This window comes from Struthio camelus, chromosome 2 (assembly GCF_040807025.1).
Source record: "Struthio camelus isolate bStrCam1 chromosome 2, bStrCam1.hap1, whole genome shotgun sequence".
Taxonomy (NCBI): Eukaryota; Metazoa; Chordata; class Aves; order Struthioniformes; family Struthionidae; genus Struthio; species Struthio camelus.
This window is the reverse complement of record NC_090943.1, coordinates 110,644,081-110,657,013: the sequence shown is the minus strand read 5'-3', so window position 1 is coordinate 110,657,013 and position 12,933 is coordinate 110,644,081. Positions and strand designations below refer to the sequence as shown.

Here is a 12,933-nt window from a genome sequence, read left to right as displayed (position 1 = left end):
AACAGTCAAGACTACCTAAAATTAAGTTCTTTCAAAAGGAAGTATACTAAAAAAAGTCACCCTTAGGTTCTCTTAACTATAGAAACCCCTGTAGGAATCTGAGGGAATGCTAAGTGAAAGAACTGCTATTTTAAAATTTTTTCCAGAAATGCCTTTTTTTTAAATAGTGTAGGGAAATTTGCTAAAGGATTTAACTATTAACTCTAACATCTAGAGTATTTTCAAAATATTGAAGACGAGTACCAGAAGGGATGAACTGCCTTCTTAAAAGTTACTACACTTCCGTAATGAGTTATTCTCAGTCTAAAGTATGTTTAGAAGGAAAGTCCCAGGAAATACTGCCTCCTACAAAATGGGTTATATCTAAACTCAACACAGAATAAACTGAACAACGGAAACAAGCTCTTTTCAATGTTTTTATTATAGAAAAAAACAAAGGCTTACACTTGACTCCAAAAAGCAGCATTATTTCATGAACTCAAAGAATTTATTACAGTGAAGTTGCTTTAAGAAACTTTTTGAGATTCAAGAAAAAATAAAATGCCAGATCCCCCCTCAGATAGCATTCTAAATTATTTGCATAATCAAAGTAAATCCCGTTAAGAGCATACCATTTTTCTGACTCAGTATAAGACTTGCATGATTTTCTTCTCCTCTATTCCTTGATAAACATAGCTAGGAGAAAGATTTAGTGAAAATGGCAGTACATTTCAATCTTGATTTTCAATCATTTTTTATGCATCTGATTGATACTACAATTCAGAAGTGACTGACAAGACATACTTATCTCATACGTCTATCAGTTAAATACTACAGTTGCAGCAGATCCCAGTGCGATCTGTGTCTCACAGAGCATTTACCATTTTCAGGTCCACACTTCAGAAGATTTCTCAGTAAGGTAATTGGCTCTTTTGACTTTATAGTCAAAACACAAACAAGAATAACCACAAAAATGGAGGACTGCAGTAGAAACACTTCTTTTCAGCGCAGCAGAATCCAGAATTTATTTTTTTATTTTTTTAAACAGGATAGAATTAATAGCAGTGTTCCAGTCACCAATTCGGTTTATAGAAAGTCAAAAGCTTCAGGCTCAAACCGATCCAAAATTAAATGCAAAACTGATCTGTACTTGAGACCTTATTAAAAGAGACAAATCATAGATAAAACAACATCTTACTTTCTTCATAGTTCTACATTTTGACTATTTGCACTGAATTGCACTAAAGTCCAGAGAAATGTATAGGCTTGTCATTAAGTGATTTTTTCTTACAACATAACTGAAGAGCATCTATGCAATGTTAAGCAAACTTTCTAAGCACATTTAAGCATCTCACTCTTCAAAGGTATGCTAAAACTACACCTCAAAGTACTCTGCAGATTTAAAAAAAAGTTTTAAAAAGCAAGAAAACAAGTTCCTATTCACAACCAACTAAGCAAATTTACTATAACAAAAAAAAAAAAAGGAAAAAAAGAAAAAAGAAAAAAGGCAACTCACAGAAGGAAAAAGGAGAAAACCAAAAGGAAGAAAAAACACATCAGACACCTGCTATTCAATATTCTGTAAACTCAGTCTTTTTTCTCCTCCTTAAAGGAAAAAAGCTGGACTCTCACTCAGACATGGAATTTTTCTAAAAATAATTTCCTATTTCAGACTTAGTTTACACTATTTGGTAGCAAGTATCTCTGAAGTGAGGCATCTACTTATTGCACTCTGCACTGCAACATGAAGCCAGCTCTTACCAAACTACTTAAACAGAATAAAATTTCCTAATCCTAAATGGAAAAGGTACATTTTCCCTGGTTAGGACTTATATCATCACAAAGTTTTAACTCCAATACAAAACCTACTTAAGCTTACCCATAGTCATATTTAACATTCTTTAATTTAGTGCCAGAGCATGTAATTTCTTATGTGATCAAGCTGCCATATACAGACAACATGAAAATCTGTATATTGTAATATAACAAAAAAAATCCCCATGGATACAAAGGAGAGAAGCAACATAAGTTTTTTGTTTTTTTGTTTTTTTCCCCTTTCTTTTTCCCCTCTCCCTTGGTACTGTTCATGACATCAATGTCAAAGGCTGCCTTACAGCTTATCCTTGAAGATTTTAACCTGGAGAGAAGTTAGTCCTTTTCACAGTCACAGAGCTGTATTAAAAGTGACTTTTACAACTAAATAGGTAGTGAAAATGCATCTCACTGACAAATCTCTATGAATGTTACAGTTATGCTCCATCAGCTCACTTCTTCAGGGCAGGTAACAGTCTCATAAGTATCAACATCAACAACCTCAAACATATGTAACAATTTGAATTTAACATTGTAAACAAGTTTACACCATTCACAAACAGTTTGTCATTAGTTACACAAAACAGTTAAACGGTTCTGATATTTAAGTCTTCCCTCATTAAATTGCACTGTGGATTCAGAAAATTTTAAGGTAAGATGATATGCATTAAGAATGCGTGTAACTGCTCACACAAAACAATTTAACAGGAAGTCCTCTTCTAAAAAGAAGCTTTTAACGTAGCTCTCCAGTAACTTTTAGCTGCATAAAGCTCTAATAAAAACCTATTTTAACATATAACTCCCACCCACTTCCTCTATCAAGCAGACATTCTCAACTGCCAGTAATTATATTATTACATGATAAAACAGTCCTCTAATTCATAACAATTTACTTTTAACTTTATATAATTTTTTTAAAAAAATATTTATTCCAAAATAATGTGCAACAAGTAAAATAAGTGACTTTTTGGAAAACTAAGCTGTCTTTAGCTATCAGCCTCTGAAAGACTTTGCATATCTCTCAATCTTCCTTGGTTTCAAGCCTTAATTTTACATAAATGAGTGTTTAGCTGGCTAAATTATTAGTAGTTCATCACATACACTAAAGTCAAGCAGTATCATCTTTATTTCACCGTTCTAATGCACATTTCAAAAAACTCTTCCAAAAAAATAGCAGAGTCTTACCTGCAAATTCCTTCGGCTTACACTTCTCTGACAATCTATTACAGACAATTAAGAGAACTTCCAACTTCATTTTTCCTGTGAATATTTGAAAAGAATTGAATACATGCAAGTCAAAACTACCATAATGCAGACAAAAAGGTCCTCTTTCATGAAGATCATCAATAAATGACTACCTTCAATAAATAAGTCTATTTGGAAATTCTAGAGAATTCTTTTGCTAAACAATTCAGTCTTTTTTCTTTTCCAATATGTTTTTCTGTTTAAGCTCTCCATCTGAAAGTTCTGTATAGTTTTCATTCTTCTCTTCCTCTTGTTCTTCCTCACTGCCTTCATCTGTGAGCTCCCGATCACCATTTTCCTTCTTAGTTGCCTCATTTTCATCCATTCCTCCATCTGTATCAGCTGTGCAGATTCCATAACACATAATGCTGATGACTCCCAGGGGCAATCCAAAGAGAAAGCATCCCAGAAGCGGTGAACTCTTGAACACAGACTGTTGGAACAAAAATTGGAAGTCAAAAACCCTTCTAGTGAATAAGCAAAGTTGCCACATAAATTCTCTCATGACTGTTTATTCAGAAACAGGGAGTAGGAATCATCATATCATTCTAATGTTAAGTTTAATATTAGAAATTCTGAGACTTCTTATAAAGTATTCCACCAGGATGGTGAATGATATGCCAACTGTAAGTTTGAGAAATAACTGATCTATTAGTATTGAAATAATAATGTTAGTTCTCATTTGTGTAGACCAAAATTTTATTAGTTTGAGTCATCATAAGGCATCAAAAGCATTCCACTATAGAGCTTTCTACTAAACTGTAATCAACAGGTTATATGGCAGATAGGGAGGGACTTTTGATTTTTAGAAACTGATGGCTAAAAGTAGCACACTCACAAAAGTTTGGAAGCCACGTATACAGAAACATGCATGTTCCAACTTAAACTCACTGCAGAAGTTTTTGGTTTGTCTAGGACAAGTGAAGAAATGGATTTATTTACGTGTCCCAAATAAAATTCTGTTAAGCATAGTTAAACTATAAGGATGATGACAAAAATCTCTTTAAAACTGCACTAAATAAATTGCTTATGCCCTAACAAGGTGAAACCATAACATTTCTCAGAATGCAGATGTGCTATCATTTTCAGTTAAACGAAGCGAAAAGCGTCAAGGAAAAGATTTTGAATTCTCCATGTTCTATCCCTTAAAATATATGGCAAGTTTTAAAACTGGAAAGGAGCAAAAATAGAAGACAGACTGTGGTTTTGACTATACACATATTGAACAGTTAGCACATTGTAAAATATTATTTAAAGCGTTAATCGAGATAGGTTTATTAGGCTTAAGTTTACTATATTCATATGCATACATACATACACATGTATGTATGTATAAAAACAAAAACCAGAACTCAAAATCTTAGATAAAAGTGCTTCTAAATCCTCTGAAAAGATGTGCAATTTGACTGGCAATGCTACTATGTTAACTAAGAAAAAAAAAAAAACACTTACAACTACAGTGGACTTGGCATCATAGATTATTCTCTTGATTCGTTGCAGAACTCCATCACCACCCTGTGCCTGAAATTTCAAAGGGAACCATGTCAAAACTGTTGACACTTTTTAGTTAGGATGCCAAAAGTTCGTTCTTCAGACCTTGCAATCTTAAGTCCCTTTAGAAGGAAATGAAAAGTAATTATTCTTGCATCTCATGATGCTCAGACACTCCAACTTCTCAAGCACGGACAAGTGTTTCAATAGCCGCCTGAAAAACGCTCTCAACAGTTTAGAGCAAGTAATGTCAACTTTAACAGTGAACAGGCAGTCTTTATCATCTCTTACCACAGAGAAACATTAACAGAAACTACCAGGTGTCTATCTGTAAAAATTATAAAATTGCAACAAGATCACCTGAATTTTCCTTCAGGTAACGGATATCTATTTAAAAACTACGACTGCAGCTGCTGGGAAAATTTAAGAACTGAGTAACAAGAGGATATGTAGGTATAACAAACAAAGCTTGTGTTGAATAACTACACTCTACACCTATGTTACTACCTAATTTAGAAAAGCCTTCAAAATACTATGGGTATTCAAAGGCGATTTGTCTCTTGAACAGGCCCAGTCTTCACTGGTCTGAGTTGCTAGAGGAACAAATGGCCTGAAAAGCTACACTTTGGAGAAAGTCAACTTATCAACACTTAATCCTGATCAAAATCCCCCAAATTACCAAACAAGTCCATAAGGATGAGACAGATTTGAAGAAAGCTGCGTTGAATCACAAAGAAAATAAAAAAGTGAAGGTGAATTATCTAAAACTTATCAAGGAAGAGGGAGGAGAGGGGAAAAAAAAGAGTTATACTCCCCTCCCCTTGAAATTTCACTATGGTTCAGAAAGTCTCTATTCCCTCCCTTCTTTACCTGGATATTTAAGACTGCCATTCCTTAACAGTTACACAATTTGTTGGGCCTGAAAGTAGCCAAAGTAATGTCATTTTATATATATATAGGCTCCATTTAGCTTAAAGGACATCACATATTGTATTTCATATTTATGTGATAGGGCTAAGACAGATGTGCATCCAGATAGACCTTTAGTCATTCTAGTTGAAATACTGTAAACAAAAAGTACAAAGGCATGAGTGATACTATGACAAAATGCAATGCATCACAAAAAAAGAATTTCTCAAAGTTAAAAAGCAGACAGAAATCAATTTTACTTGGTGCTTCAGGGAGGATATTTAAATACAGAAGAGTAGATAATAATAACAATTCAGGATTTTAAAACACAATGAAAGAAATGAGCATTAAAGAAGTGAGAACTGAAGAACAACGAACCATCAAGTTACAGGAACACCTCTTGCCTTTCAACTAGAAGCATAGCCAGTAAATTCATGAACAGTAAGCAGATCAATTTATATTATACTCTGCTACATAAATTTGTTAGATTAAATAAAAGCATCCCATACAACTGAAATGTTCTAGAGTCTTACTTATTGCCCCAATCACCTAAAATCGCTGCTGGAATATAATCCAGGATTCAGCTAACACAGTAAACATTCACGATAAAGTAATCTGAGGCTCAAACCAAACATTTCAACATAGGCTTCTCCCAAAAGGCAGAGCAAGTGTTTTGCTAGCACTGCCTCCCTTAGTTGCAAAGCCCTCTTGTCCCATAAGTACAAAGGAAGCCTCTGATCCATGGTGGTGGTGGTCATCTACACAACACAGCTCTCTGCCCATCTTACTGCACACTGCGGGCATAAGTGAATATGAGTTTGTTTTACCAAGGTTAAAAAAAGGTATGCAAGCCATCAATTCCACATGGCTTTAATATTTTTGTTCTGTTGCAACAAAGAGCTCATTTTCAGGTTTAGAGCAGAAAGAGAGGTAACTTCATATCTATCTGAAACATGCAATGCAAACATACCACTGGCTTTTGGATCTGAACCTATCACTCATCAAGCCACTGGATTTATTAATTCACCCCAAAAAAGAAAGAGTGGAGTTAAATTATGCATTCAAAGTAAGAGATTAAATTGCAATTTTAAACAAGTGCATTTAAAGTAAAGCACAAAAAGGATAAAAAAACCCTCTCCATTTACCAGTGACTACAATAAAAAGGACCTAACATTAAGCTACATGAGGAAAAACAGAGTGTAAAACAAAAATCTTCTTTCGGAGGTTCTGAAATCAGAAGTGTGAGCAAATGCTCACCTCAAGAATCACAGCATTCACTGACAACACATCATGAAGAGACAAAGATAATGCACGCTGCATAGCAATGTAGGGTAACCAAATTATTTTTTCCCCGCTTTAATATCTAAGGAAATAAACATCAACCAGTACGTTCCATGTCACATTGAAGACTTACTTCAGCTGTACCATCCAAGATATTGTTAATAAATTGAACCATGTCTTCTGTGTTCTCAATATGCCTATCTGGCAAAAAGTACTGCTGATTGGAGGTATTCAATACCACAATAGTAGGGATTGTCAAGTCACTGAAAACATAAAACAAGTGTTAGATATTTACAGAAATACTGCACAAAACATTATAAATCAAATGTCTCCTATATTGTTTAAAAGTGTGTCCATTAATCTTCTCTTCATATGTACGCTTAAAAAAGTGGCCGTGGCACAAAGGAAGGGGAAAGAGAATCACCTCAATGGTGCAAGTGTGTTTTTCATTAGGATTTTTTCCTTCACATCTGTGTCAGTGAAGTTACTTAAGCCTACTGCATTTTATACACTTAAACTGACTGCAAATCAGTTAACTAGTGATTTGGCAATTAGTAAAATACTTTGGATAGTAGTTGTCTAATTGAAATGTACTATTAGTACACACAAGAAATGCTTTAGAGCACAAAGGCTAAACTATAATCCAAAAATGCAATCTCATACAGCCATCATCCAACTACTGATCAGCTCTATCAATTAACCTCTACCTATCAAGGTAAAAAAAAAAAAAAAAAAAAAGATATACCAACTGAAGTTTTAGTACATTTCTTTTACACGTAGCAGATCAGCTGCAAGTAATTTTTAAATTAGGTTTCATTAGTTGAACTTCACATGCCTAAACTTTCTTTAGGATCACAGAAATAGAAAAATTTAAGTTGTAAGTGACCTCTTGAGATAAAATAGTCCAATGTATGACTCAAAGTTGAACCAACTTCAAAGTTAGAGACTGCTTAGAAAAATTTAATACCGCTTAAGTCAACAAACAAGATCTAAAATACATTAAGATATTAGGTGTCTTTCCTTCATAGTAAAAGAAATGTAAACTTCTTTTTTTTACTCTTCACTCTTGTCTAACAGTGACACATTTATACATACTTAACGTATCTAATACTGATGACTTTAACCTTAACTGTGGCAATTGGAGCCCATAATCAACTATTTCATTAAAATATTTTTAGTTAAATAATTACTCAAGACTTCCATTTTTCTTGAAGCCATAGAAATGATTCAAAATCTTCTCACAAATTTCAGGATTTTAAAATTTCAATTCCAAACCTGTAAATGTAAAATTTTAATACTGCTGTACAAAAGTTTTCTAAACTCCTAAGAAGCTTAATACTTAAGATCTACTGTGCAGATCAAGTTCATAACTCTCAAACTGAAAGCACAGTGTATCTCAAAAAAGGTAAGACCAACTATAGAAATAACAAAATTTCATCCTTTCAAATGGATTAAAAAAAAAAAGCAAAAAAACTTTGTCAGCCGTGAAAGCTTTCAACATAAATTTTTTTAAATACAACTTTTCTCTAGACATTTATATTCTCTACTCATCAGCAACAAACAAGACATATAGGCAGGAGCCAAACTAAATCAGGTGTATGTGCAAGCACCTGGTAAGAATTTAACAACATTGGCCATAATACCTCATCCTAGCCAAAATACAACACGTTTTATTATTTGTTCCTTATCAAGGTAAGGAACAGAAATTAATGCTAGGCAGTTAAACCTCCCCCCCACACACAAAGTGTTTCGATTGCATTTACCAGTACGGTAACTGAGGTTCTTGGAGTCTTCTCAACTTTCTGTAGAGCTACCAAAAGATGAACTCCACCTACAAATTTTATATGCTATATAAAGAGTCACAAAAACATTTGCTTGATTTGTTTCTTCCAAGAGCTGAGAAGTTAATAGTCCACGGAGATGTACAGTTCAATTTCCAATGATGCTAAACAGGCTAGCTTCCACAAAAATATATTTTTTGTTTTCAATAATATAAGTAGTACACTGTTTGCTTCTTCTACACATAGCTTTCAGCAATATCATTTTTAAACCAACAAAAGCATGTTCCTCCACTGCTGAAGAGACATTTAGATGACAATATCTATTAGTTACAGCCCCAGCCATAATTGTACTTCTATCAAGGACTAATACAACTGTCTCCATAAATCATATACTATTTCGTCCTTTGACAAGGAGCAGAATCTGTTCCCCTGCGTATTTACTACAGTTAAAATGTGTGTGTATACATATATACACACACACAAACATATATACACACATAGAGCAACAGATTTTTCATTTTCCAAGAGGTTGTTTTGCTCGTTTCCAGTTGCTGCCATCTAGTGGGAAACCGAAGCAATGAAAATAGTTTTATTCAAATAACACAAGAACTCCTACCTGTATCATGAACATATTTTGCTGATTTCCACTTATCCTGGAAACACATACATTTTGCTTATAAAATAAATCTGAAGCCTCTGAATAGTTTAATAAAAATTTCTATATATTACAATTTATAAAATCAGGCGTTTTGGAGAGTGAAGCTAAACAAATGAGTTCAACAGACGTAGAAATTGCCACCAAATCACTACTGTTATAAACGGCACTTTTGTCTTTTTCCCCTTCTTTTGCTCCTTCCTAGGGATCTCATCCCCCTGTCCTCTTTCTTCACATATCAGTTCTTGTACTCAGTAGAATACACAGGAAGACATTTACTTTTCTGCTAGATTAGCAAAGTAACTCCCCTACTCTCCTATCCAAAAAAAGTCAACACTTCTGTCTGGATAAAACAGTCTTAAACCGCTCTGCATACAGTCAGACAATTATAAAAGCCTACACAAAACAGGCAACAACAAAGGGAGGAAGGTTCTACTTTTGGCAGCTATAAAATCATTAGCTCAATCACACTGTTTCACTTCAACTGCAACACAGTCATTTTCAGATTACTTCTGTTCAGTTACTAATCTACAGGCAATCCATAGAAATATATTCCAGTGCCTCCATGAAGTTCCCAGAACTTCTAGTAGCACAAACACATTTGCACAGTTTTAAAGTGTAATATTTGCAGATCTATCCACCTTTGTTAATTTGACCTTATAGTCTTCCTGTGGTCTTAGATCCAGAAAGGGTGACAACTGCAAAGCCAAAAATGAGGGAATGGATACTGTTTAACAGAGATACTGCATACCAGTGCAGAGTCTCAGGATCCCCAGAAGGGTTTGATCAACTCTGCCCTTACAGAGCTGGCACACTTATTTCTGTTTCTCCCTTTTTTAACCCAAAAAGCCAGAAGAGAAAAAGTAGTCACCTGTAAATGCCAAGCAACCTAAACCTTTAATTATGTATTTTTAAACAAAGATCACAATAAGGGCAGATGGTGGGCATCTTGTTAAACAATTTACATATTTCAAAAGCGTACTACATTTCTTGGGTCAAGTGCAGACAACATCTTCTAGGTATTTTTATACCACTTCTAACAGAAGCATACTTCTGCACATTTTAACATTCAAATTCATGGTGAAATCAGGAATTTAGGTGATCTGCTAATTAACGTATCCCTTCCTCTCCAAAAATCACTTTTTAAAATACTAATTGATATCTACCTCTGTTCTTACAAAGAGGTCTTATAAAATCTCAGGTAATCACCGTACTTTGCTGTTCAGCTGCTTTCCTGAGAAAAACAGGGCTAACGAAGTAACAGCCACTTGAAACGAGCATCAGTCTTAAATAAGTGTCAATAGGAATAAAACATGTCTCTCCAGAAACGAATAAAAACAGATAATACATAAACATTATTTATATTTTCTGTTACAAACTGTAGCAATTTCTAATTTTTAAATGCCTTGTAAAGTAAAAAAATTAATTTAACAAAGAAAACTTAAGTGATGACTGACAAGGCCATTCTTTTACAGTAAGCCAAACTTCTAATATTAAATTGAGCAGTTTTAGTTTGACAAACAACTGTTACGTTACATGCTGACTTTCGAGAACAGCAATCTTTTTTTTTTTTTTTCCCCCAATCCATGAAAAGCAGGAATACTTCAGAAGGTCTTTTTTTTTTTTTAAATTTAAATATAATTAGTGACAAGTACAAGAAAAGAAGTAATACTCAAATAAGAATTTACTTACTCCATTAGTAAGCTATTAATGTAATCATTTCCATCCATATGGCCAAACTGGAAATCCCTGCCAGAGATGCAGTGAAAACCATAATCATGAAACAAAAAACAGAATAACGGGTTTCAGTATCAAAAGTCCTTCCTTAAATACTTTTCTTACAAGTGAAGATGACAGCACATGCGGAATACCCAATATACTTTGAAAAACTGACCAGACTACAGAATAGATGGCCTTCTAAAACATGACTAATGAAATTGTCTTATGAATGAATGAAATGGTATTAACATTAGCAGATCAATAACAAGGTAAACACCATAACATTATTTTTACATCAAAAAGGACTGTTGTCTTAGAAAGGTAAATGCTGAAGTTCAGTTAAAAATGCTGTGGTACCACATAGGCATACCTGTGAAAATGGTCCCGATAATCTCTAGCAACTTCCTGAATAATAGATTTTAGTCTGGAGAGGGAGAAAAAAAGAAGTCACACTGATATGCAGCGCATACTCCATCAAAATCCAAACAACGGACATCTAGATTTCTGTAATAAGCAGCAACTAGTATCTTATCAATTTCCCAATTCCACTAACACAAAACACCTTGTTCCGCAGACAACTAAAAACTAAGCATCACTAAATTAATTTTAACACAACTGAAGAACAATCTTCTGTTTAAGCTTATCTCAGTTTTTTGAACTCAAGTACTCTTTTCTGTATTAAAAAGGTAACATAAGAGCTTTAAAAAGACACTCATTTACTGTCACGAAGATCAAAGATGCTTATTTCCTCCTGTGATCTCATAAGTGACAAATGTGAGAAGACCAATACAGAAACTCCCATCAAAAACTCTCACTGAAAACTCACATGGGCTTCAATACTGCCATATACACAAGTTAAAACCTTTCATTTAGCCCATCATTTCCAAATAGTTAAAGAGTTTCAGGAAACTTCCAAAATTCTATATGTCAATAAAGTTTCCTACCATATAAGCATATTTCTCTCCCAGTGTCACCAATACTCATTTCTGTACCTGGTATGTTCCACTGAAGAGTTTTTATCATCAATGACTGCAATAGCCACAAGTTTTCCTAAAATAAGGAATAAAATACCTTAAAAACACTTTAAAAAATATACATACATTCTCTTACGGAAAATAAAACTTATCCTGTTTGATCTTCCACGTTAGAAGTAAGTATAAACCAATCTGGATGGAAAATAATCTCTTTTAGCTACCCAAGTTCTGATTTTCTTAAACTACTCAAAGCAAATTAATATGTGACTTAATGCAACATCTTTTGTGCTCTATGAGAAGCGTATCTGTAGAAAGAAGATAAAGGGAAAAAGTATGGACAAATACACAGCTGTCTGTTCAAGCTGTGTATTTGCATATAATACATATGATACTATGAAAAACTACTACATAACGGCAATTACAAACTGGTTCAAAGTAATCCAACCACAGTTATGTTGATTCAACACCTCCTATTTTTGTTCAATGTTCTTAAATATTTGTAGTAGTATCTTTACAGGAAGAAAAGGTAAGAATTTAGTGGCAGAGACAAGAATACATTAAATTAGAAAGACAGCCTCCTAGCTCAGTCCTTTGTCAGAGGAGCTTAGCTTTTGTAAGACCCAGCACACAGATTCATCAAATAATTTCAAAGAACGTAATAAAGACCAAACATCAGAACATACTGATCTTTTCAGGATTCATTTCTTGAAGTAGCTTCTGCTACTTTGGTGAACATACACCTTTAAAAGTAGAACAAGTCATTTGCCAGAAATTACTTGGTTGTGAAGTTTTCATTTGACTTGCAAAATTTTATTAGAGAAAAGCTAAAGAAATGGGTCCACTTTGGTACATATTCTTCTCCTTTCCTCACCATACCCATTCCAAAGAGATCTGAAACCATTAGGCACATGTAAGCTCCTTATTTAAATCTTTCAAATCAATCATAAAAAATCCTGGTAGGTTTTCAAGGACTTAATATATTAAGTTTTGCAATCTTAAATGAAAAGCCCCACTCACTTTTTGGTGACTTTTACAGGACCAAAGTTGCATGTTGCAAAGAAAGGATTACTGTGGGCTTTGGATGAAG

At 33.9% G+C, this 12,933-nt stretch overlaps 1 protein-coding gene across 2 annotated transcripts in view; it reads right to left on the bottom strand.

Moving 5' to 3' along the window:
- Window positions 1-403: 403 nt before the first annotated feature.
- TMX3 (thioredoxin related transmembrane protein 3) overlaps window positions 404-12,933 on the bottom strand; it is a 30,559-nt gene continuing 18,029 nt past the window's right edge. For both annotated transcript variants that reach the window (XM_068932084.1, XM_068932085.1), the window contains exons 11-16: window positions 11,865-11,922; window positions 11,243-11,296; window positions 10,846-10,902; window positions 6,851-6,980; window positions 4,489-4,557; window positions 404-3,469 (exon numbers count right to left, since the gene is read on the bottom strand). In XM_068932084.1, the coding sequence (XP_068788185.1) occupies window positions 3,203-3,469; window positions 4,489-4,557; window positions 6,851-6,980; window positions 10,846-10,902; window positions 11,243-11,296; window positions 11,865-11,922 (635 nt within the window). In that variant the 3' untranslated portion in view covers window positions 404-3,202. The remainder of the gene's footprint in view (window positions 3,470-4,488; window positions 4,558-6,850; window positions 6,981-10,845; window positions 10,903-11,242; window positions 11,297-11,864; window positions 11,923-12,933) is intronic.